At 33.8% G+C, this 24,292-nt stretch overlaps 2 protein-coding genes across 2 annotated transcripts; both read left to right on the top strand.

Annotated features, from left to right (window-relative positions):
• The first annotated feature begins 279 nt into the window (after nt 1–279).
• On the top strand, nt 280–6,201 carry LOC123541670 (titin-like). The gene is made up of 4 exons (XM_053534307.1): nt 280–368; nt 3,175–3,805; nt 5,397–5,672; nt 6,013–6,201. Exons 1-4 carry the CDS (start codon nt 360–362, stop codon nt 6,015–6,017), a joined length of 921 nt encoding a protein of 306 aa, XP_053390282.1. The 5' UTR covers nt 280–359; the 3' UTR covers nt 6,018–6,201.
• LOC128553188 (uncharacterized) lies at nt 6,024–24,075 on the top strand. The gene is made up of 9 exons (XM_053534306.1): nt 6,024–6,279; nt 6,622–7,163; nt 7,470–7,643; nt 8,041–8,145; nt 9,083–9,122; nt 9,608–9,685; nt 10,054–10,497; nt 10,804–10,933; nt 23,157–24,075. The coding sequence occupies exons 1-9, from the start codon at nt 6,024–6,026 to the stop codon at nt 23,998–24,000; spliced, it is 2,613 nt and encodes an 870-aa protein (XP_053390281.1). The 3' UTR covers nt 24,001–24,075.
• The last annotated feature ends 217 nt before the right edge of the window (nt 24,076–24,292 follow it).

The raw sequence follows: 24,292 nt of genomic DNA, 5'->3' as shown, positions 1-24,292 counted from the left end.
TTGTCTTTATTGAGATGGATATTTTTTGTAATCCACAATCTGGAGAAATTAGTAAGTAATAGCATATTTTGTTTAACTCGAATCTATTTCTTTATCAGCAATGATTTATTTCAATTTAGAATTGCATGTATAAAATAAATTTCACTTGTTACTGAATTCAGAAAAAAAATTCTTCATAACAATTGAAGGTTGTCTTAAAATGAGTAAAATTTTTATATATTTTGTTTATATGTTTGAAATTGTTATGTATTTTGTTTACTTTTTAGATTATCTTTTAAGTAACCTAGTGTATCAAGTTGTTGTTATATCTACACAAGAAGAAACAAACAAATGAAAAGTCAAGTAGTCGAATACAACGAATGGCGACGGTAAAGTAGACATTTTGTGTTATATGTATAAAATATATCATTATCTAAAAACTTTAAGTTATAACGTCAATTGGAGAAAAGGATACACATGAGGTTCTACTTAGCCATGAAATGCCTTGTAAACTTACTGTTTCGTCCGCCTCTTTAGTTTAAAAGAGTGGTAGTGGGACATTTTATTAATTTTTAAAATATCTTTAACAATATTTATCTTATGGCAAAAAATATATTTCCCTATAGTATAAATTTGGTAAAACAATTTATTTTAGTTTATAACAATCTATTCACAGATAAAGTCAATATCGAGGTTTATGAAATATCTTTTTTTGTCAAAACTTGGTGAGATTTAATATGAAAAATATTCCATCAACTTCGTTATTGGCAATCAATTTAAAAGTAGTCAAGATTTTTTTGTAAATTTTACAACTTCATATTACCACGGTCGGAATTCTTTAAAATGATATGCATATTCAATGGTATTGTCTAATATTTAAATAGAAGGAATGATCTTGTGAAAGAAAATGTGGTTCAATCATTAGCTAGTGGGTTGGACAAAAAACCCACTACTTTTATGCAAGAGATTTGTTATCAGCATATTTGACAAGAATTGCTTAATGTTTTTGATATGCTCCTGCAGTGACGTAATGTAGATACACTGATTTCGAGGAAACTGAGTATGCGTTGTCTCCATTTTGGGAATAAATCCCTAGAATTGTGAATTGTTTTCATTTATAATGAATTTTATTTGAAAGTGTTAACATTCTAACTAAATCTCAATGAATTTATCAGTCTTCTTTACACATAAAATCACTGTTACTGTATAATATAAAGAGTCTAGCACACAAAATGACGCTTAAAGTGATTTGCAAAAGCAGAAACTGCCTTTTTGTAAAGGATTAAACATAAAATGGCGTTTTCCAACTTTTTACATGTACATCTTGCAAACAGTTCATGATCTTGCGTTTATCACAACCTCAGTCGATAACATATATTGATAAAAGTCAAAGTGTCCTTTTCAATATTTGTTCAAAAATTTAAGGGACATGTTAGGAGCCAGGTAAACAGACTGAGATACCCAGTATCTATTTATGATTAAACTATACTGAACAGCAAAAGAAACTATTCAGATGTATAACTGGTATATTTTGAAATAAAAAATTAATTGTTTCTTCATACCAAAATTACAATTGAATATCTTCACGTGATAAATGTTTAAATCAATCAACCGTGAAGTCAGAAGTCCCACAATAGCCGTTTGAAAGGCTATATCTTCTGCACGTCAGTTGCATTTTACAGTCGTTCATATGACTGAAAAATGTTGAGAAAGACGTTTAACCCGAACACACACACACACACACACACACACACACGCACGCACGCACGCACGCACGCACACCCCCCCCCCACACACACACAGAGTTGTATTTTAACATGCCAATTGCGCGCTCGCGTTAAATTTGATTTAGTCGTGCGGTGCAACCAACAAAATCTTTTAAAACGTTATGCTGTTTTTCGAGTTAACCAATTATCAATATTTCCAACGATAATGAAATTTCACAAAGAGAAGTGCTAATTACAAGTGCACGTGAATTTCGTGTAAAACCGCTATTGTGAGACTACTGACTTCACGGCTGATTGATTTTTTAAAATTTTACAAGTGAAGTTCTTGAATTGCAATGTGATATGAAAAACACAAGTTATTTATCAATTGAAGTTTTTAAATAAAAAATATCCCAGTTATAAAACTGAATACATGTAGTTTCTTTTGCTGTTCAGTAGTTTGTTAGATTTTACGACCAGCTAAAACAGTTATCTGACAGGTGCGGATGGCTGCTCGAATTAGTTCTCGGGTCCCGAGGATATGGACACGATATAAAAAGTAGTCTACGAATTCTGAAATCGGACGAAACCATTGTTGCAAAAACAGTCTTATTTCTAAAAATTTGTTTCAAAATATTTGCACGGAAACGTTGCTTTGGTTCTAGCTATGTTATTCTAATATACATAAACGTTCATTGATAAATTTGTAAAGCTTTTTGGTGTAAAAAATGAATAAAATTTAAAATGGAAAAAAAAAAAATCTATTAAGCTCATTTTTGACGATACATTCTTAAGTAGTCGATACATTTTGGATATTAAACAGACGAAAGTAAAACAAACGTTCATGTGTTATTTTTCTAATTCCGATATTAAATTAAGTTTATTATGATAGTTCCTACAGTAACGTAAATTGACTGTATTTACTTCTATTCCTGAACTCATGTAAAAAAAAAGTCATTTATCACTTTCCGTTTAGCATCAACACTTCTCAATCTTGCTGGCAATGAAAAGCAACGTTTCTGATTAGACGTAGCTGAAGCCAAATACAAACTATGTGTGCTTGTGCGTGTGCGAGCGCATGCGCGTGCATTTATTCAAGTTAAGCGTTTTCTTGAAATTCTTTCAGTTTAATATAAACGACGGTGTTTACTTGTAGCTGAGATTACAATACCAAAAGTTATAATGCTGCCTCAATGGAATGTCACGTCGCAGACACGTGACAATATACTCAACCCAGTAATATCGTACTGACACCTGGCAGACCAAAGAGTGAACCCACGACCTCCCGCACTCGGAGCAGGCACATTACTACTAGGCTACAGAGGTTGTTCCAAATACAAACTTATTTAATATTGAAAATCAATAGCATCAAAGCGATAATATCTATGTTTTTTTAATATTTTGCAGCGACACACTTTAGCAGTTTTCTTTACAGTTTAATTGTTTAACTGCAACTTTGAGTTTAAAGTAAAGTCTGATTTTTTTACAGAAGGACGAGATATTTACACGGGGTCATGAGCTGTATATGAGACATATTTCGCTTTTGGGTAAAGCTGTACCGTTAGCTTTAAAGTCTGTGATAAGAAAGATAGAAGCAAAACACGGAAAGACACTTGATTCTATTCTTAAAGAAAAGAAAGATACTATCAAAATATTTTACTACGACTTGTTTAAAGCATTGTTTAAAGAAGATGAAGACAGTGTTAATACTCAGATAGAGTCATGGGAGTTGTCTACACTTTGCTGTGTGATTTCTTTCGTTTTATCAGAAAACTCAAAACTCGACTGCGTCAACTGCATTTCTGACCAACTAAGAGATGTAGAAAAGTACACTCATTTTGCCTCATTAGAATACAGTACATATAAGCAGAAATGGGAGTCGCTTCGTGAATCTTTGCTTGAGCTTGTCAAGGGAAGTGAAGCCGAATATGAATGCAAACGGTTAATTCATTCGTACGATGAGTCGGAAGCGATCATAGTTAGTAATGAGGTCATCAAAGAGCTTAAACGAACGGAGGATGTCAATAAGCATATACATGTAGCCATAAATAGCGAATTTGCTTTAGATGGTCAGAACGAAACGAAAGATGATCCGACAGGGGGCAAGTTAGAATACAATGGTATGTAGCTATGCTAACCAATTATTTTATATTTTTATGTATCAGTAAGATAATAAATATAAATGTTAATGGATAAATGTATAGAGATAATCTGAATACATAAACAACTAACATACTGTATGTACAGATAAAACTGTTTACTTTGTAGACGGCTTTATCTAAAGCAGCGAATATTTGATATTTACATGTCTTGTACAATTTATTATCTATTGCCATAATAAATAAGAGATGAATGTATTACTGCCCTTTAATGACATTTGTATCATATACATTGTTATATAATTATGATATCGACACGCCGTCGTTCCGTCTGGGACCGAATGTAACAGAAATTTGTTAATTGGCACACTGTGAAATATTGCCTGAGTGCGTAAACTGGTGTAATCTTAACGTAAATACTATTGTTTAATTAACAAATAATCAAGGCCTTCGAGTTGTTTATCGTCTGATTTACCACGGTTCAGAGTTCAGATGCGTAGGAATTGAACCACGAGGGCGTTAGCCCGAGTGGTTAAATACTGAAACATCTGAACGATGAACCGTGGTAAATTAGACGATAAATAACAAGAAGGCCTTGATTGTTTTCATTCTGACATGCTCATTGATATATTTTAATTGATATTATACTGGACTTCGTTTACCTGAGGAGTAATGTATCGAACGTCATGCGGCAATATGACGTCATAATTGACGTCATAATGCTCTCTTACCGGTCCGCGCGTCAACCGTTGTTTATCGCAGAATATATAGAGCTTGATTTTTTTCTTTGTTTAACTGGAAAACAAATCGAACCACGTTAGAATCTATTGTTTACAGTAAATGTGAATAAATGTATATCATTAACGTCCAAATGCAAATTCGTTTTAAAATTTGCTTCCTCAGAACCCAATGTTATTGCGTTATATGTTTATACATGTATATACATACTATGGTTTATGGAAGTTTATAATATCCCTTATGTAATTAAAGTGTCTAAAATGACATAATATCTAAACTTAATGCATCACTTCTGTCAACAGTCCAAAAGAATTCGGAGGTCCTTTTCTTTTCCCTTTTCTTAATGTGGTACTTTTCTCTTCGCTTAATGTATTTTTATAACAAAGAGCAGGTTAATTAGAAGGCAATTGCATTCAAATGATCTAAAAATTTCTAATTTACGAAGTAAGCGTATCACACTTATTGATATTGTTTTCTTTTTTGGTAAACATACTGCATCAGGTATTTATTTATACTTACAGATATGCGTGAGTTCCGCAGTGGAAATGTTGCGCGACTTTAGGAGCTCAGTATATTCCTCAAAAGAACGAGTGCATATTTCTCGATGCAAATCTAATAATCTTTTTAAAACATACACAAAATTTTGCACTTAAAATAATTACATAAATGATACTCTTATCAAGCCTGAATGAAATTGAAAATGTTGCCGTTAAATAACTTTTTAACGCAACAACATATATACAACTGACGTCACAAATTACGTCGCACACTCGATATGAAATTTGAACGTCAATATGGGAAAATATTGACATTTCAGGTTCCATGTTAAAATTTAACTGAGTTTTTAGATGAAAATGTAATAATCTCTTTATAGATATAGCAGAACAGAAAACAAAGTTCATCCAGCCACTATCCGACATATTTGTGCATGAAGAAGAATCATTAGTTCTCTCTTGTGAGTTAAACATAGCTGGAAGTCAAGCTGAGTGGCGGAAAAATGGTGAACCGCTTCTTGAAACGAAAACTGTCAAGGTTCTTGCAGATAAAGGCCATCAATGGTTGGTGTTTGCAAGAGCAATTCCAGAAGATACTGGCAAATACTCATGTATCTGCAATAATGTTTCGACGTCAGCTTTCATTAAAGTCTCAAGTATGCAAGATTATCTTAATACTTTTTAATACTTAATATTATTTCGAATTTTGACACCGATACACACAAAAGCACAGAATGTTAACTATGGCATGTCCTAACAAACCGTCAGAACATGGCTCTATTTGAAATTATTGACCAGAGTATCACTAAATCAAACGTTCATTTTTCTTAATACAAAGATGTGTATACACATCTTTGTATTAATCACTTAAGCATTTGAAGTAAATTTGAAAAAGAAAAACATTCAGGGACATGAAAAGATGAGCTTACAAACTAATTTTCGATTTGTTGTTATGTTCGAAATTATAGAACTAATTGCATATTTATATTAAAACAGAATAAGAGTTTATGGTGGAAAAGGCTTTACATATAGATGTTGACGGACAGATCAAGGAAAATATGGATATATCTCTTGTTTGCACTGTTAACGCACACACTAAGAAGCCACAGTGGTTCCATAACAACAATGAAATCACACAATCGTCTCGAGTAGTTGCCGTTTCACAAGGTCTGGAGCATAAACTTATCATTCAGTTTGAAGATGACGGATTCTACGTAGTAGCATTTGATAGAGTTACATCATGTACAACAATGACAGTAAAGGGTAAGATATTCAAAACCGGTGATAAACCGACTTTGGTTGTGCATTTATTTACAAAATTAATTTGCTCAGAGGTAATATTACACGGGGAAAGTATAACTGTTTCTTTCAAAATTGAACGACATTGTCAAGAGATAATTATACATAAGAAAAAATGGCTACTATTAAGTATTTTCTTTAGACAATATTTTAAATAGTAAACTACATTATATATAATAAAATTATTGGGACAATGAAATGCTCGCAAGTTTTATACCTAAAATGAAAGTAAAAAAAAAATTGCCATGGTGTTCTATATTGCTTATATTGCTAACAAAAGTCTTCTTTACAAATTTAAATTCACAGGCGAAGCTGATCTATCAGTAAAACTTCAACTGTCGGAAAGGCTTTACACTAACTGGGTAAGAAGTGTTCTTGGTCTTAAGTACCTTAAGCTTGGTCTAGAAGGTATAGCAGAGAAAGAAGTTAAATGCCGCCATACTGAGATGTTGAAGATTCTGCCTAATTTAAACCTACCATGTACACAATGTAGTACAGACAGTATTTATCCCTTGCACAATAAGAAACAATGTTACAGAAAACAAAACAAGAATAAGTGTCTATGTTCAGATTATCAACAAAATAGGCGGCCGTGTCCTAATAGGGGATACTGCAGTCTGTTTTATGACCAAATAGTTTCCGATCATCGGTTCGAGCATCCTGAACTGGAGAACACACAGCTTGATCGATGGAGTTACGACCCATGGAGTGTTGCAACTTGCTATATAAATACCAAAGGCTACAAAGAGAAGGGTTCTTCTAAAGAAATTGACTGCGCAGGACTGCTGAGTTTGTTCATAAACAACAAGAGATATCTAACAGATGTCAATTATGGTGTTTTTGATATGGTAATATCTTAATTTTGTTAAGATTAGTTTACTTTTAACATGATGCATCGCATTTGCACATTCGTAAATGTTTTTTCTTACTGCTGCAGGTACACATATAAAATTGTGGATCATTAGACATTCCGTAAGTAACACAAACAATGTATAACATGTGTATCAAATGCGTTATTGTTTACGTAATTTTACATACAAATATAACTTTTACACAGTCAAGCTTTTATTTGTGTTCATGCGGTATCAAATTTCATCCGACAAAATATATATTTATACACCTTATTCTATAGATATAAATAAATATTCTTTTAGGCGAGAACCACTCGCAATGAGATACTGCACAATGCGAATTATGAACTGTCAGACGACCAACTTCATGAATATTTCGATAACTTCAAAGATGTACTTGAAGTCAAGAACAATGCTAATAAGATGGTATTTGCAAAGGATGAAAGCGTAAAAGAAGCATTGAAAAATATTGACAAGGTGTCGTTTAATATATTACCATTTACGCATTTTGTCGTCGTAGTTAATTGTATTCATTAAAAAACCTCTCACGTAGAAATATTATTGTTGAGGTTAATGATTTTATGAGGGTTTTAGCCAAAATAACAAAAGAATATCATGCCCTCTGAAAGCATTCTCATTGATGCCTGTTTGCTACTCCTGCTTTTTATTTCATAATTTATTTCATCCTCAGATACACATTATCGTTTGAACATTGATAATTTAAGGTGTTTAATCGAACCTGTATTCTATAATTATTATAACTCTGATCTAAAACGTTTGTGACAATACAGTTTTATTTGCTATCTTTATTATCAATATTATTTGTCCTTATGTCAGATAAAGTAATATGTACATTATGTATTTTCTTTGATAGTTAAAACAGCATCAAATTAATATTGTTACGTTAGAAGAAATCCAAAACTTGAAAGACCACGCAATGAAGGAAGCTGCTGATATGTTTAAAGAAGCTCAGAAACAAGTACTCATGCTTTTTACTTTTTCGTTTTTTTCCCCTAAAATATACATGTGCACGGTGAATTTGATCTGATAATTTTAAACTTCTTTTAAAATAGTTAATTGTATTCGTTAAAAAACTGGACCTCTTTTTATATCCTGTATCCTGATTTAGTAGTGACTAATTCATTTTGACCTGTAATGTTTCAAATCGGTTTACTTCGATTTAGCATCCAGCTCATCATAAGGTATGAACAAGGTTGATTTCAATAATTAGAAGTGTCCGCAGATTCTTAAAGTTCAATTTATAATTTTAGTTAGAATGGTGACTAAAAATCTGAGAAAGTCACATACATAAAAGAGCTAATTCGAGAAAGTCATATACATATAACAGCTTTTTCGTCACAATGCTGCTTCAGAAGAAAGAGGAAATAATTTGATTAACACCAGTCGAAATGCAACAGATACGTGTGTAGTACATAACGTATCATATTATCATGTCTGAAAGTTAAACAAACATGTTTTATTTGAAGTTTTACTCATTTTTGTTCGAGGAAAATAATGTTGCTTTTAACGAAAGCCTGGCTACCGCATCTCCACTTATTCCTTCAATCTATAGCAGTTCGACTGTGTACTTAGAATGGGCTAACATTGGCCAAAGATTCACCAATAATGACATGAGTTATATAATACTTCATGTAATGGCAGTTGCACGTTAGATTTGATTAAGAGTATATTCCATACAAATGTTCTGCTATTTTTTGACAGCAGGGGTTTTGTAACAGATCGATACTTTACCATTGTTAAATCTATCAAAACAAAGTGCTTCTTTGCACAATGTCAGTCACAGATTCAACTCATTTCAACTACATGTTCAGTTGTTTGTGTGTAATTGTTATTGCTTTATTTAAAGGTCCACATGTTTACGAGCCCCCAGTTGACTCCATGTATTTTATTTTCAGAGAGACCAAGAAGTTCAACACTTGAATGAAAAATTGAAAAGTTTGTATAAAAGCAGATTTACACATCATTTAACACAATGCTTCGTCAATGATCTGATTAATGTAAAATTCTGTCAAAACTAGTTCTCAATTTTTTACCAGGTATTTTTCTCCAGCATTTTGCTTTAATCTTTAATTTTAATGTTCATGAAAATTATAGCTCTGATGTAATTTAGAAGTTCATTAGCGAAAGACAGATAACTGTGGGAGTACTCATGAAACAGAAACCTATAGTTAATCCTTTTCCACAGCCACAAAGACTGGTTTTGTTCCAAACTGTTTGCAGCAGGTGTATGTCCATCTTGAGACACAATATTTAGGAAAATGTCACCGTAAACTTTGCTGTTTAGGTAAGGTTCAGTGCGATTGAAACTCCGCCCCCACCCCATTGCACATGCAAAATTAATCATATATTTTCTTTCATGTAAAAATATACAGATACATTAAACATGTTTATATATTGCTTGAGAAATGTTTTTATTTTAGAGGCGGAAGAGGAACTACAAGTAATACGACAGCTGAGATCAGCTTTTGAGAGGGACAGCCGTTTGGAGGAAAAAGAAGGTTATTATTTCTACCGTGGTACATCTACAATATAATCATGATGGCCGGCTTTGATTACATTTTAGTTTACATTAAGATTGAAAAAATAATCAGCTGTTTTGTTTTGCAAAATAGAAAAGAGAACAGAGTATCATGCACTTCGTATGTTTTAACAGACGCCTGTTTTGATCTGAATTATTTTTGTTCAGCGTCAATTGATAGTGAATACAGTTTACGTTTTGAAAGTTATTACACATATGTCTTATGAACAAAGTTAACATAGTTCCATAAAATCTAAGAATACCATGCTTTATTGTGTGTTTTAAAGTTTACAACTTCATTATGCGTTTTTAAGTTTACAAGACAATATTATCTGATCTCTTTTGTAGAGTTACTTGTACTCGTGTTGCGATTAGGTATTCGTGTTGTGACGCCAGTAGGAGAGTCAGCAAGTGAAATTATTCAGCGTGTACTTTGGTTTATACAATATGCAGCAAAAAACAACAGAATCTTGAGAGAGGATTCTATCCCACCTATTTTTCACACCTTCAAGAAAACTTATAAATCAGTCCAGCAGATACTTGGAAAGATATTCGTCTCTCAGGATACTCCAGTCGAAGTGATGCAAGACCAGTCAGATGTGTCCTTCAAAATAAACTGCATTTCCTCAAAAGACTTGGAAACACGTCTTACCATATACCATGGAGTTGATTTCCAGGAAGCCATAGCAGATTTACAAAAGAGTTTAGAGACTGAAGACGAGCGGAAAAGGAAATATGATGTTGACACATGTTGTTCCTCTCAAAATTTGAAAAATATCACAAAACAGCTATGTAAGTCAGAATGTTCTAAGTTAAAAGTTGTCTTAAAATGAACATCTTATAAATAACTGTAGAAGACTTGTGAAATTAAACCTGTGATCGAAACTGGTTCTTTAAGATAGTGAATATACATGTGGTATAACTTCTGTCAGCAACACTTCATCGGAAGCAAATATCTTCTACAAGGACGGACATATGTTGTATTTCCGAGTACATACTTTTATACGTAAATGCATAGAAACTATTTTCTATCCGTATATTTTGTACTTGTTTTATAAGGTCTTATTATAAAGATCTCTTTTGTTTGATTTTTTAAAGTTGACCATGGTGTAATGAATGGTTCATGTACTGACTTTAGATGTGAGAGGCATGACGGTACACAGTGTTCATGGTATTGCGGAGAACATGAAAAGTTTTTTTGCAAGTCGTGTAAGGAAACCAACCATAGGTAATATAAATATGAATGTTATTACTGATGAGTAGTTGATTAAGTGAATACAATCAAAATATTTCAGGCATTCTGGTTCTGTTAATGCAATGTATTTAAAGTTAATAGAGTTTACTATGTGATACAACACATTTTGAGACTGATACATAAATTAAAGCTAAAAGAACAAGGATTCATAATTAGTAAGTAGTTATGTACGAGTTTAAGTAATTCTGCACGTTCGATCAACATGAAGTGATGGCGCAACGTCATTTATCCGGATAATTTAGAATTAAGCCTGGATTCGGCGTATGGAAATGAAACCCATTTTATGAATTAATGGCAACTCGTGAGTAACTTTATAACAATGGCAAAGTAACTATATTTCTAAAGTTGAAATATGATATTGAAACATCTGACATGTTAAATAATTCAAAACAACTTGAAATATGCGGATCTCGTTAATCATGATCAAATACCTCAATAACATGCAGACGGATCTATACATTTTATTTCACCGTATTATAGGTCTTATTTACAACAGTGAGAAGTTTTATGTAAATCAACAGTGTAGAAAAGTTTCTATTTGCGTCAATGCTATGAAAATTGTGATCTTCCTATAGACTTCCATAATGAAAACAAGGATGAATATCCGACAGGGAAAGTCACGTTCTAAAAACGTAGCCTACCGAAACGTAAACCAAGCACACGGACGCGCACATGACCAACACACACATAAGAAAGTAGGCAAGGACTAAAATAAGTAAATTAAGGAAAACAATGGGGCCCCGCCTTAGGACGGCCAGTTGCAAAACCACCACTGGAATGCTTAAACCGGTTTTAATGCACCTAACCTCACTCTTATCCCACCCACTCCTCCACCATGTTCCAAAGTAACAGGACAGTGTAAACGCGAGGTGAAACCCTAACATAAGCAAAGACAACAGAAGGTTTGTAATGTAAAACACAAACATGCTCTTATATATTTAGATAAATGCGATCCTTAAGCACCTAAACGCATGTACTTAATGCAGAAGACAGAGCAACAAGCGAAACACCCTTAAGGGTTTCGACGAAACAGGCCAGAAGACAAAAATCAAAATAGCTCACTGGCGGTGGGTTTAAGAATTACCTATCATAGACATCTCCGCCTGTACAATCAGACACAATAAAACAGTACAGTGTAGCGTCCAACTGTAAAAGGGCTGTACACAAAACATGCAGTTTGTCTCAAAATGTCAAGTACCCGAAACCATCTTTTTTGTTTGCTAAACTTTCTAAATATAATCTGAAATTTTGAAAAATCAGGGTTTATTCAGTTTCTACATTGTAGTAATATTTTGATCCGAACGTGCAGAACTACCTTAAACGCGAGTTTTGGGTTGAACAAGTGAGTTTCGAGCTTTTAGTGAAAAAATGAGTTACATATTTAAACTAAGTATGATTGTGTTTCATGCGTATCTTTTTGCCACATTTCCTATCCGTCTAAAATACGTGTGCCGGGATTTACCGGACGTATAGTAAGGAAATACTTAACATTAAGCTGTTGTATGTGAAATTTTACTCATAGAAAACAGATATTATTTTGTTATATTTCATTGTTTTATTTTCTACGTATTTTATCAAACGGTTTACTTCATCCACGCGTGTTAGTAGTTATGTAATATATGTTTCTGATTTACTAAATGAACACGAATGTACACAAACAATTTTTGAAAAATTACGAGATTTGGTTTGGGAAAATGCTCAGAACATTTGAAAGAGGAAAAGGGACTGTTAACAGGATGACATGATTAATGTATCTGCATATTTTACTAACTCAGAGTGAATGAACTAAACATAATAGAAGGGGATATCTGCCACTTCAAACGTTATAGAAGTTGATATTTCAATATGCCAATTCATTTCCAATGTTGCTTTTTAGAAGTGCATTATCTCCCTATTTGTATGTAAGTTGTTTGAATTTTAACACCACTTTTTAATGTTGTAACCATTAAAAGATCAAACGGGTCAAATTTTGATGTCTTTTTTTTTCGACTCAGAATGTGAACTCGGTCGGGAAATTTCCGACAGAAATTGCTTCGTCCCGAGGTACGAAACGGTTGGCCTTGACCCAACCCCTAACCCTGACCTACAAAAACAACACAACCGCAAAAAATGAGGAAGCCGAAGTTTCAAGTTCACAGAATAATGCAGTTTTTTAGATTTTAACTTTTCACCATCACATTTTTTTCAGCTCTACCGAATAAAATCATGGATTTTTTGTGAAGGGCTGAAAATGTTGGGCAGTACCCTGACAAAATCGATATGCAAATGATTAAGGTCAGATTCGAATATGTTCCTTTCACCACTTGCGTCTGGGGGTCCGTTTTGTTCCTGACATCAAATTTTCGAGTGTCAAAACCTGTATTTTTCTTGCAGAGTTTGACATTTTAGCTAGATATTGTTAAATGCTACACAATAAAACATATTCGGACCCCGCTGGCCTGGTCAGACCGATCTCTAGAGGGGTTCAAGCCCCGGGCCTGAAATCATTTTCAATCAAATATTACGACAGAAAGTACTAAAGATATCATAATAAAAGTTACATATATTTGTAGAACTTTTCAAGAACTACTTCACAAATGTAAAGCACAATGTTCAAACCCGATCTTAAGGTTCGATCGGGCTCGGACATGGGTGCCAGCTCCAAACGTAAAAAACTACACGAAAATTTATCTTATTTCTCTAAAAAATATATTTAACCACAACTAAGGCTCTAAATTAACATGTTTTGGTACATTTATATTATTTCTATTGAAATAAATAGTTTTAGGTAAGTTTGCCCGTCTGTACGATCTGTAGACTTGCTATAGGGACCGTATAACGGTAATTTTTGTCCCATTTTGTTATTAATTTCATTTTATTATGAAAGCGTTAGAAGTAAGATATCAACCTGCAATTTCTTTTAATAAGTAAATCGAACCATCATTCAAACGAATATGAAAATCAATTTTTCCCCGACGGACACGCCGTCGGGAACATATGCTTTGAATATTAGCCGTAAAATAAGGAAGAAGTGCTTATAAAATATTTATTATGCGTTAATAACAGCAAATAAAAACTTGTTTTGATGCAATATTACAATATCTGAAATTTTGTTAGAAGAAAGAAACCAGCTGTTTGTCCGTCTGAGCGTACATTTTTAGAATAAAAGCTATATTTCCGGACTTTTTCCGTACAAATGTTCGAGTTTTTCATTTACTTGATTCTTCCAAACACAAGATTTATTTATTAAATTTAAAAACTGTCTAGACAGATACATAATTTGCATTAACCATCGACGATTTCGTCGGGGAACCGTCACAAAATGTACCATTTTTCGTGAAAATATGCATACTTCTTTAAATCTTAAATAGAGGGATGGGCATTGTCGGAGGAGTAATATTTTCATAACCTTATGTCCGATTTTAATAAATGATACATTGTTGCAACGGGCAAGCCAATAGCTGGAGGAAGCATGTCAAATCTGGTTCGAATATGGTCGGCTTGGGGCAATTATCATAGGTCAGAATCCGGTTATATTCTCTGGTCGGGCCAGCTTATTTTTTGCCAGCACCTCACCGCATAAAATAAGTTTGGTCACATTCTGAGGCCTGTCCTGAGATCTGATGGTACCAAATTGACTTGTAAGTAGTTTAAATGTAAAGCTTAGACATCTGCCAACATTTCCATATATGGTATAGGTAGGTACCCGGGATTTAGAAACTCGAACAAAGGTCAAAATCTAACATAGTGTCAATATTAACTGAAATTCACTTTAAATTACAACACTGTACCTCCATGCATGACCTCTTCTGACACCCACGGCCAACTCAGGTACTCGAACATGGTCTTACTTTTTAGTCAGAACCCATACCTTGTCGACCATGTATAAAACTGGTACATGTTTTGGTCAAAAGGGGTCCAACTGGGTCGAACACTTTCTAGATATGGTAAAAAGCCGTGTTTTCTATTTTAGAGGCATACCTTTTAGCCATATATGGCCTGCCCTGACCTCAACGGCTACCCAAAGAAATTAAACTTGGTTTCAATCGATAGCCATGACTTACACCTTTTCAACCATGTATAATATGGTCGAAATCCTTTTAGTCATGATCCAATTACGAAGTTAGAAGACCAGATGGTGTCCTTACTCGTCCCTACATACCTACACGACCATGTATGATACATATATGTATCATGGTCATAGGTGTTCGAACAAAGTCTAAAATTGACATATTTCCTAAGTTTGAACACTACCTGGTGACCTTAATTGGTCTGCATTGGCCCTTATCAGGGTGTCAATCCATAAAGGATACCTCGTTGCGCATTTTACCGTGCCCAGTACCTCGAAGCGCAGAGCACAGGAGCCGCACAACTCAAAACAAACTAGGTATAATGGAATCCGTTGAAAAAAATGTAAAATGACGTAAGTATGATTTATTAATTTTCGCCATGTCTCAGGGAACTTTTGATACGTTTCTTTTTTAGTATGATATACATCTAATGCATTGAAGGGCAAGCCACAGTTCTGTATAGAAAATAAATTTCCTAGATCACGGCGTATTGTGTAAAACATGACAAATATTTGGATAAAAGTATGCTACTTGCAGTATAAGTATCTCTTTGTACAAAAATCTAGTTCCACGCACAATCCTAAATTTAGACAAGTGCTCCATAAAACGAGGCAAAAGCGTATTTTACAAGGTATTTTCATGTAAGCACGGGAGTCATATTGTCCGATTATATGGCAGCGGACTCCTTTAAGTTTTATGATACAGGACTCCTTTAATCTGTCAAACACTTAGATAAGTAAAATACCGTGTTTTGTCTGAGTTTAAGACATGAAACACGATATATAGAATCAGACCTAAGCTTTTTCACTACTTCGCTCACAAAGAAAGCTCATGTTATAACCATAGATTGATATATGGAATTTTTCGGCTTTCAAATATTATATTAGTTAAACAAATAACAAAAACGACTGAGTGGAAAAAGGGTCATAATTATTACTGAATACAAATTCAATGTAAATAATTAAACATGTCTGTCCCCCACCCCTCTCCCAACCCAAGTTGGCTGAGAAGTGACCTATACTCATTAAAGTTGCATACAACTCCTTAGAAATGATACCCACTCCCATCATCGAAGTTAGACCAAAAATGCACTAGAGGCCGACATTTCATACCAGTATTTCAAAATTTTACACGGAGTGAGCAACTGACCCACCCCTGACCCACCCCTCCCCCCTAAAAAAGAGGGGAGTACCCGTCCAACTCCTCAAATTTTAGACAAAATATGCACCATATACCTATATACATAAATAGCTTTCAGGGAGAGACCCCACTCTTTTCCCCTATACGGATGGAAACTCCCCCTGCGCGTAAGTATGTATACCGGGAAGAAGGTATTAGCACCAGTGTCATAAACAAAAACGTATCATGTATCGAAATAATGTGGAAAAAATCTGCTTCTTCGCGGCAACTCCAGCTTACACCTGTCAATTGTTTTCACTATTTTAAGTATTGAATTGTTAAAGTTTCATTTTTAGCTACGTATTCACACATATATATAGAAAATATTAAAAGTTACTCCTGGACAAGTATATAATAAATAAAAAAGAAAAACAAATGTTTTATATGTCTCCCTGATTATTATGATATGAAACCGGTAGGTAGACAGAAATACAGAGGAAACCCATTGGATGTTTTTCTTTATATATATATATATATATATATATATATATATATATATATATATATATATATATATATATATATATATATATATATATATATATATATTGGTCTGGTATATTGTGGTGCATTACCAGAAATCTAAGCCAATTTGCTGGCTTATTGGCGAAATTGTCTCCCTTGAAAACAGTTTATCGAGTGTACCGATTAGCCGTTATCGGTAAATTTACGCCTATTGAAATATAGAAGGGGAAAATCTTTAACACGTCAAATGACATCAAAAGCATTAATTGTCAATATTTATTAAGTTATTGGAGTAATCTGCAATATTTACAATTTCTTTCAATATAATTTTTAATAAAATAAATTATGATCTTCTTGCTTCCATAAGCGTTTGAAATAAGTAACTAATTTTGATCCCGAGTCCAACTGATTTCTGTAGGAAATGACAGATTGTAAGCTTTACATGGTCTTTTTAAATGATATATTCTCATATTTATACTCATCTCACAACATTTATTAAGTTATTGAAGTAAACTAGAAACGTTAATCTTTCTTTCAATGAGTTTATTTGTAAGTTATTTTTATGTCTTCTTGCTTCCCTAAACGTTTGAAATTCACTGAAATTACTAATTTGGAAATTTTTGCCCGTCTTAGTACACGTGTACAGGTGACATATCGGATAAACTGGTACAAGTGTCTGAATTAGATAGACATGTGTGTCGATCTAATTCCGTGTTTAATGTCATTACTTTGTCTGATTAAATATTTAAAAAAAAAAAAACTATTTTAAATTACATGTTAAAAAAAAATATATTTCATTTTTTAATTCATTTAATACTAATTTTCTCTACTAGAATTATTTACTGCATTAAAACATAACATAACATAAAGTTGATTAACATATAGAATTACATGTTCATAGTTAAACTTGAATATTGTACATGTAAATACAACATATGGACAGTGAAAGTAATATTCACATTAAAACATACATTAAATTTTGCAGTTTACTCTTTTTTCGAGTTGCCTCTTTTTCTCACATACTTCACTTAAAAATAATGGGCAAATATGAAAACATATTATTCGGCTGCAATTATTGTAATTATTGCATATCTGTACATGATAAACCCCAATCAAGCATCGTCAAATAACGCGTTTGACAATAAGTTAACCGAATGTTGACATATTTCTGTATATTATGGTAACTAATTGGATTAGTGTCTGATTGTCTGACATGCCCCGCGGCTAGGGACATTTATTACGGCTCTGTCTAAATACTTTTAAGTTCAAATCTAAATTATGGATATGAAGTTATTAATTTTGATAATTTATATTACCGTTCAAAATCCAAATTCACATTATTGTAAAGTAAAATGCATTTATACCACGGATGCATAGTATTTAAAACTTACAAAATTGAAAAGACAATTTTTTCAAGGAGACCCGAAAAACAAATAGTTTGCCCTAAAAAAAATTTTTAGAAATTAAATACACATTTAAAAAATATTCTGAGTAATGGGAATAACATGATTTCCGACAATTTTGAAACAAATACCAAATTATCATTCAAAATCACCAATTGGAAGAAAATACAATGTTATGTATATCAGATAATTAATTTCGTCTTTGTCAAATTAAATAAAAAGTGTTATTTTAAATTACATGTTTGAATGAAATTATTTAAATTTGAAAAATTCTTTTTTAATTCATTAACTTTAAATTTATTATTCACATATATTTTTGCCCTTAAAAGATATAATCAAAAGATTAAATACATATGTGAAAGTTACGCGAGTAATGGAAATAACCTTCCCGACTCTCAATTTTGAAACAAAAACCCGATTATCATTCAAAATCACAAATTTGAAGAAATTACAATGTTATGTTATAGCAAGTAGCCTCGGGCAAGGTATAAACTCCGCTCATTCCATGTCGTTACAATACCCATTAACAAAACCAGTGTAAAGTCAAGATTATCAAGATAAGAGAGATACTCGCGTTAAGATGATATAAAGGGAAACAATCAAATTTAAAGAACTTGGCTTAATAATCAAGGGACAATACTCTTCAAAACACGGTCTCATTTCTGGACATGGTGATTTAGTTCGTATAAATTCTCTCTACTATTTAATAATTTTTAATGCGAACTTGTATCCTAGCGGATCTCAAGTATGGGAAAGTCAACTGTTCTGAATATACTTATATCCCTTAATGTAAACTATACATATTCAATGTATCCTAGAGATCCAGTTTGCTTTCAGGGAGAGAAAATATAGCTTCTCTGGTCCCAATCAGTTAAAAAGACTAAAAAGGCACTACTGATTTGTGAGACATGAAAACAGAAATTTGAGTACATATATGCAAATGTTGAACCAGTACGAATGTGTGGTACAATTCGGGCTCGTATATAAAGCAGCATCGAAACTAATCTTATTGGGTTAGTGGACTTGCTGTTGCACATGCGTCTTCGTTTGTACTGCTAGGTGCTTTGCCGTAATTGATCTGGTATATTGTGGTGGTGATTTAGTTCGTATAAATTCTCTCTACTATATATAGAGAGAGAGAGAGAGAGAGAGAGAATGAGCAAGTTCCGTGGAGACACAATTCCGAACATTTATTGTGAAAACAAACGGCAAACATTTACTTATTATGTCTGTGGTTCTTGACAACTTGCTTGATTTCAGTTGCGATGCTCCGGCGCTACGCTTTGAGGTACTGGGCAGGGTAAATTGCGCTGCGAGGTATCCGTTATGGATTTACACCGTGCTTATATTTATGTCAGATACTCAAATTTGGTCTCATTCGATAGCCTGGACTCATACCTATGTGACCATGTATAATATGTGTATATTTCTTTGGCAAAGGGGCTCGAGCCAGGATCCATATCTATACATCAATGTATGATAGGGTAAATGTTTTTGGTGAAACAGGCTCGAACTGTATTGAACATACCTAAAACTTGCCGCTCAGAGATGTTTATATGCTGTTACGAATCTCTGACGCGACTATCAGAAAATAAAGACAGTGTCAATTAAGTTATGGTAGCCAGAACTAGTTTGGACACTGTTTCGTCGCTGTGTTTTTCCCGAGGTGAAAACAGTCCTTGCATCGGAGAGGCAGCAGTCAATTATTATACAGCGACCTTTGTCGTAAAAATGCGGACTGGTTCTCGGCTTCGTTTTATAACGTCAATATTATTATGAGAACAATCGAATTTTGTTGCAAACATTATTATGAGGACGATTATATATTTGATAATCAATATTTTATTGTGCGAATGATCTTTGTTTATATCAGACACATAGATAAGCTCTAATCTCTGTGTTTCACCAAGTACTGTTGATGTATCTAAATATAAAAAATGTCTTTAAAACAAAATGTGACAAGAAATTGAATTTTGCAAGTGTAAAAAACAAAGACAAATATCAAACAGGGAACGCCACGCACCAAAAACGCAGCACCACACACACACACACACACACACACACACACGCGCGCACACACACACACAAAGCCAACATACAAGGACAAAACGAACAAACAAAGGAACACAGTGGGGCACCGCCTTGGAACGGTCAGTGGCAAAAACACCACTGGGGAGCTTAAACCGGTTTATGGTACGCACCCAACCTCACTCTTACCCCCATCATGTTCCAAAGACACGGGACAGTGTAAATAAAAGAAATCCCCTCCAGGTGAATATCTCACACACGTAATGGAAACAAAAAGGCATGGCATATAAAACACAAAAATGCTCGTGTATAAATATATTTAAAGCAAACCTTAAGAACCAAAAACGTATGTACTCAATGCCTTTACAGAAGACAGAGCAACAAGAGAAACACCCTTAAGGGCCCGACGAAACAGGCCAGAAGACAAATATCAAAACAGTTCAGTCCTGGTAGGATTTAAAAACTGCTTATCATAGAGTCCTCCCCCTCTTCCGTCAGACGCAATCAAAGAGGGAAGCGTAGTGTTCAACTGTAAACGGGTTGAACACTAAACATTTATTATTGTTATTATATTATTATTATTATACCAGATTTATATAGCGCCCTTTTCATGATAAACACGTTCAAAGGCGCTTTACAGCAACTGCAGCCACACAGGGCGCGAAATCATCCTCTACTAGTACAGACACAGAGCGATCTGACCAGAGGGACAGAGTGAGACAAAGCCCCCACAGAGATCAGAAATCAGATACAGGCTTGTCCGGCTAACTTAGCCTAGCTCGTTGCGAATAGACAGCCTGGTTCTTTAACGTGCCCAGTGTATAGCACTGATACACGCAAGGATTGCCTGGGTTCCTTACCAGTACACCTCTAGCTGGGTGGGAAACACTGAAAAGCGTTTCTGAAAATTCCCGAGTAGCTGCCGGGGATCGAACCCCCGACCTCAGGATTGGAAGGCCAGTGTGCAAACCACTGAGCTATCCGTCCATCCGTAAACATGCGGAATGTCTCAAAACAGTTGGGTCGTAACCTCTTTTAATAAAACGTTTGATAATTTTTCCAACTACATTTGGAAAATTACCATGACCCAAGATCTTACGAAGTTTGTAAAGCACATCCCCATATACAACAGGTTTAGAAATACCTTCTCGCAGAAGTGTCTTTAAATTACTATTGAATTTTAAAACTAAATCAGAATTATGATAGTAAAATTTAGCAAAATATTTACGCAACTTGTAATAACGGTAGCCTTGCTGAAGAGGTTTACTTGTAATATATTGATTACGTTCATTGAAATGCTTGACATGACTACACGCTCTGGCAAACCGAATTAATTGAGAAATATATACCCCATAAGATGTAGCCTGAGGTACATCTCCATCCAAACGGGGAAAATTTACAATACTAAAATTAAAATCATCCCTCTTGTCATAAATTTTGGTATGTATAGTATTATCATAAATAGAGAGATGTAAATCTAAAATCCTTGCATCAGTATCCGAATTGTTAGGTTTAATTAACTGAAGCTCCTTAGGATAAATAGTACCCACCAATTGACCAAAAAACGGATTATCCATATTAAGAATATCATCCAGATATCGTGATGTATTGTTAAATGCAGTTATAATATCTGCCTGCGTATCTGGAGAAAGGTTCAGCATAAAGTCTCTTTCATAACAATATAAAAACAAATCTGCGACAAGGGGTGCACAAAACTTAGCTCAGTCTTAAAATATTTGCATTTGAAGTTTTTCAAGTAATTTATAACTGAGGCATTTTAATATAAACATTGACTTGTGTCCGTATTAAAATGATATAATGTTTATGTACATACAAATAGAGATTTCTAAAACCCAACATGAGAGATGAATTGGCATATCGCAATATCTACTAATATAATGTGTGTAATGGCGGATATCCCCTTCCATATAAACATCGAAAAGAAGTAAGTGTTTTAACTGAAACAAAACTAACAAGGATCGGAAATAAAAAAAAAGTCTTGAGAGAGAAAAATAAGGAGTAAAATGGAGAGGTACGAGTATGATAAATTCTCTTTATCTGTTTTGTTAACCTCCTGATTATTTGAAGTTGTATTCATAGAAAGAATACATAGGGCTGTTTAAAAAACGTAGACTTTGTCTCTAGCATTTATTTAAATGAAGTAAAACAATAATTCCACTGCAAATTTCACGTGATTATGATCATGAAGTAAGGAAAACGCGAATACAGTTACAAGAATCCAGTGCATTGTAATCATATTTCAACGACGTTGTTGACGACGTGATTACTATATCGAGATGCTTTCATTAAATCTGCATTTATTTGTATTTGCAAATTTCTCATTTTTGCTTGTTGATAATTGGTGAATATTAACGTTTCTATCGCAGATTTGTGACATTACGTCTTTTTGATCACCACAGCTGTTTTACTTAAGAAATGAAATGATTTTTCTCGGTGTTCATGGGAAATGAACGACAGCATAGATCGGCAAATCCATGAATCTCGCTAGTGATTTATGTTTAATTTGCCGATCATATTCTGTCGTTCATTTTGCATGAACACCGAAAAAAAAAGTTTCATTTCTTACATTTACATTTTTCCCTTCCATTTGTTAACAAGATAATATTATGAATTGCTCATATTTTGTGGCATTTAACATAAAAATCAGCTTCCCGGCCATTGTGTTCACCAGACGGAACAACTGCGACGTCATTTAAGGAACGCTCTCCCCGACTATAAGCGGACGTCGCCAAAACAGCAATCGGTAATCATTAAGCAGCAATGACGCAATATTCGCGCCTTTCCTTTGCTGTTAATAAAAAATGAACGTCAAACGTTTCAATGGAAAAGAATAGGACGAATGTAAATATAACGTTATGATGTTTAGTAGAATTAGATAGTTTTATACGTAGTCAAAATACAGAAGCACAATTGACAACCGTTTGACGAATGAATCGACTGCTAAGTTTTACCTTTAAAAAGGAAATAATGGATAACGTATATTTCTTGCAGTGGGAACATCTAAACAAGCAAATAATGTCATAGTATATTAAATAATTTTTATTTTCACAGGTCGTGCTTTGGACTTAATAAACTCGGGGAAGGAGAAGGCCAAGGAAAACTAGAATTGAAACTTAAATCATTTATAACTCCACGTCCAGGATTTCAAATTTCCTGTATCTGCACGCTGCCGAATGATGATGTTCTCATTGGTAGCAGGTATTCCGCAGATCTTATGAAACTTGGCAGTTCGTACGATCTAATTAGTCGCTGTGTTCTTCCCTCCACTCCATCCAGCGTGTGTTATATAGGCAACGGTAGAGCTGCTGCGGTTTGTGGAAACAAACTTGTGTTTCTAGATGTTACATCTAATAATGTATTGTATGAGACGTTACTTCCCATCTTTGAAATGAAGAGCATAGCTTGTCATGGTGATATGATTTATATATGTGATAGAGAGTCTCTGTATACCTGTAACACAAATGGTACAAATCTACGCAATGTCTACTCTGTGAAAGAGAAAACGTCTATCTTAAAGACAAAGAAGCAGATTATTAATCTTGGAAGCCATTTTGAAAGCATTGCAGTAAGTGATAATGGAGAGACTATTTACATAATAGATCAATCCAAACTGCATATAATTCATAGTAATGGTGATCTTCTGTCTAATAAGGAAATCGTACAAGGTCCCGTCGGTATCTGTTGTCTTGGAAATGATTTAATTGTTTGTTGTAACCGGCCTCGTGTTTTGAAACAACTTGATTTCAAAGGCGACGATGTTAAAATGCATAAACTCAACGACATTTTTTCTATAGTGTCCTTGCCGTCATTGTGTTATGATAGAAAACGCTCTAATCTTATTGTTGGTTGCGAAGAGGGGGATATCCTTGTGTTTGACATAAAGTACACATTGTAAGGCTGAATACGATTCAGGAACTTATTAACTATACAGAATAGTTATGTAACCAATCGAATATTGCTCTGCATGGTATATGATAGAAGTACATTTTAACGGACTCCCTTAAATAGAAACCTTAATCAAAAACATTGATAATTCATTGCATCATTAAAAAACGCGATCAACGAAATTTACAAAAGAAGTTTATTCCCCGAACAATATTTTGAATAACTTTTCGATGTGTATGTAAATACAGCTGTAACATTAAATTGGAAGTAAGATATTTTGAAAAAGTATTATGATTTAAGGC

This window comes from Mercenaria mercenaria, unplaced genomic scaffold (assembly GCF_021730395.1).
Source record: "Mercenaria mercenaria strain notata unplaced genomic scaffold, MADL_Memer_1 contig_3574, whole genome shotgun sequence".
Lineage (NCBI taxonomy): Eukaryota > Metazoa > Mollusca > Bivalvia > Venerida > Veneridae > Mercenaria > Mercenaria mercenaria.
The sequence above is the reverse complement of the archived record's forward strand: the minus strand, read 5'-3'. Positions and strand labels throughout refer to the sequence as shown.

Bases quoted from the DNA above. Each gene is read 5' to 3' on its own strand.
- LOC123541670 (XM_053534307.1), top strand. The intron at 3,806-5,396 runs GTATGTAGCTAT...ATCTCTTTATAG, and splicing joins GGGCAAGTTAGAATACAATG to ATATAGCAGAACAGAAAACA.
- LOC128553188 (XM_053534306.1), top strand. From the start codon at position 6,024: ATGGTGGAAAAGGCTTTACATATAGATGTTGACGGACAGATCAAGGAA. The intron at 7,164-7,469 runs GTAATATCTTAA...ATATTCTTTTAG, and splicing joins ATTATGGTGTTTTTGATATG to GCGAGAACCACTCGCAATGA. The intron at 10,934-23,156 runs GTAATATAAATA...TTATTTTCACAG, and splicing joins TGTAAGGAAACCAACCATAG to GTCGTGCTTTGGACTTAATA.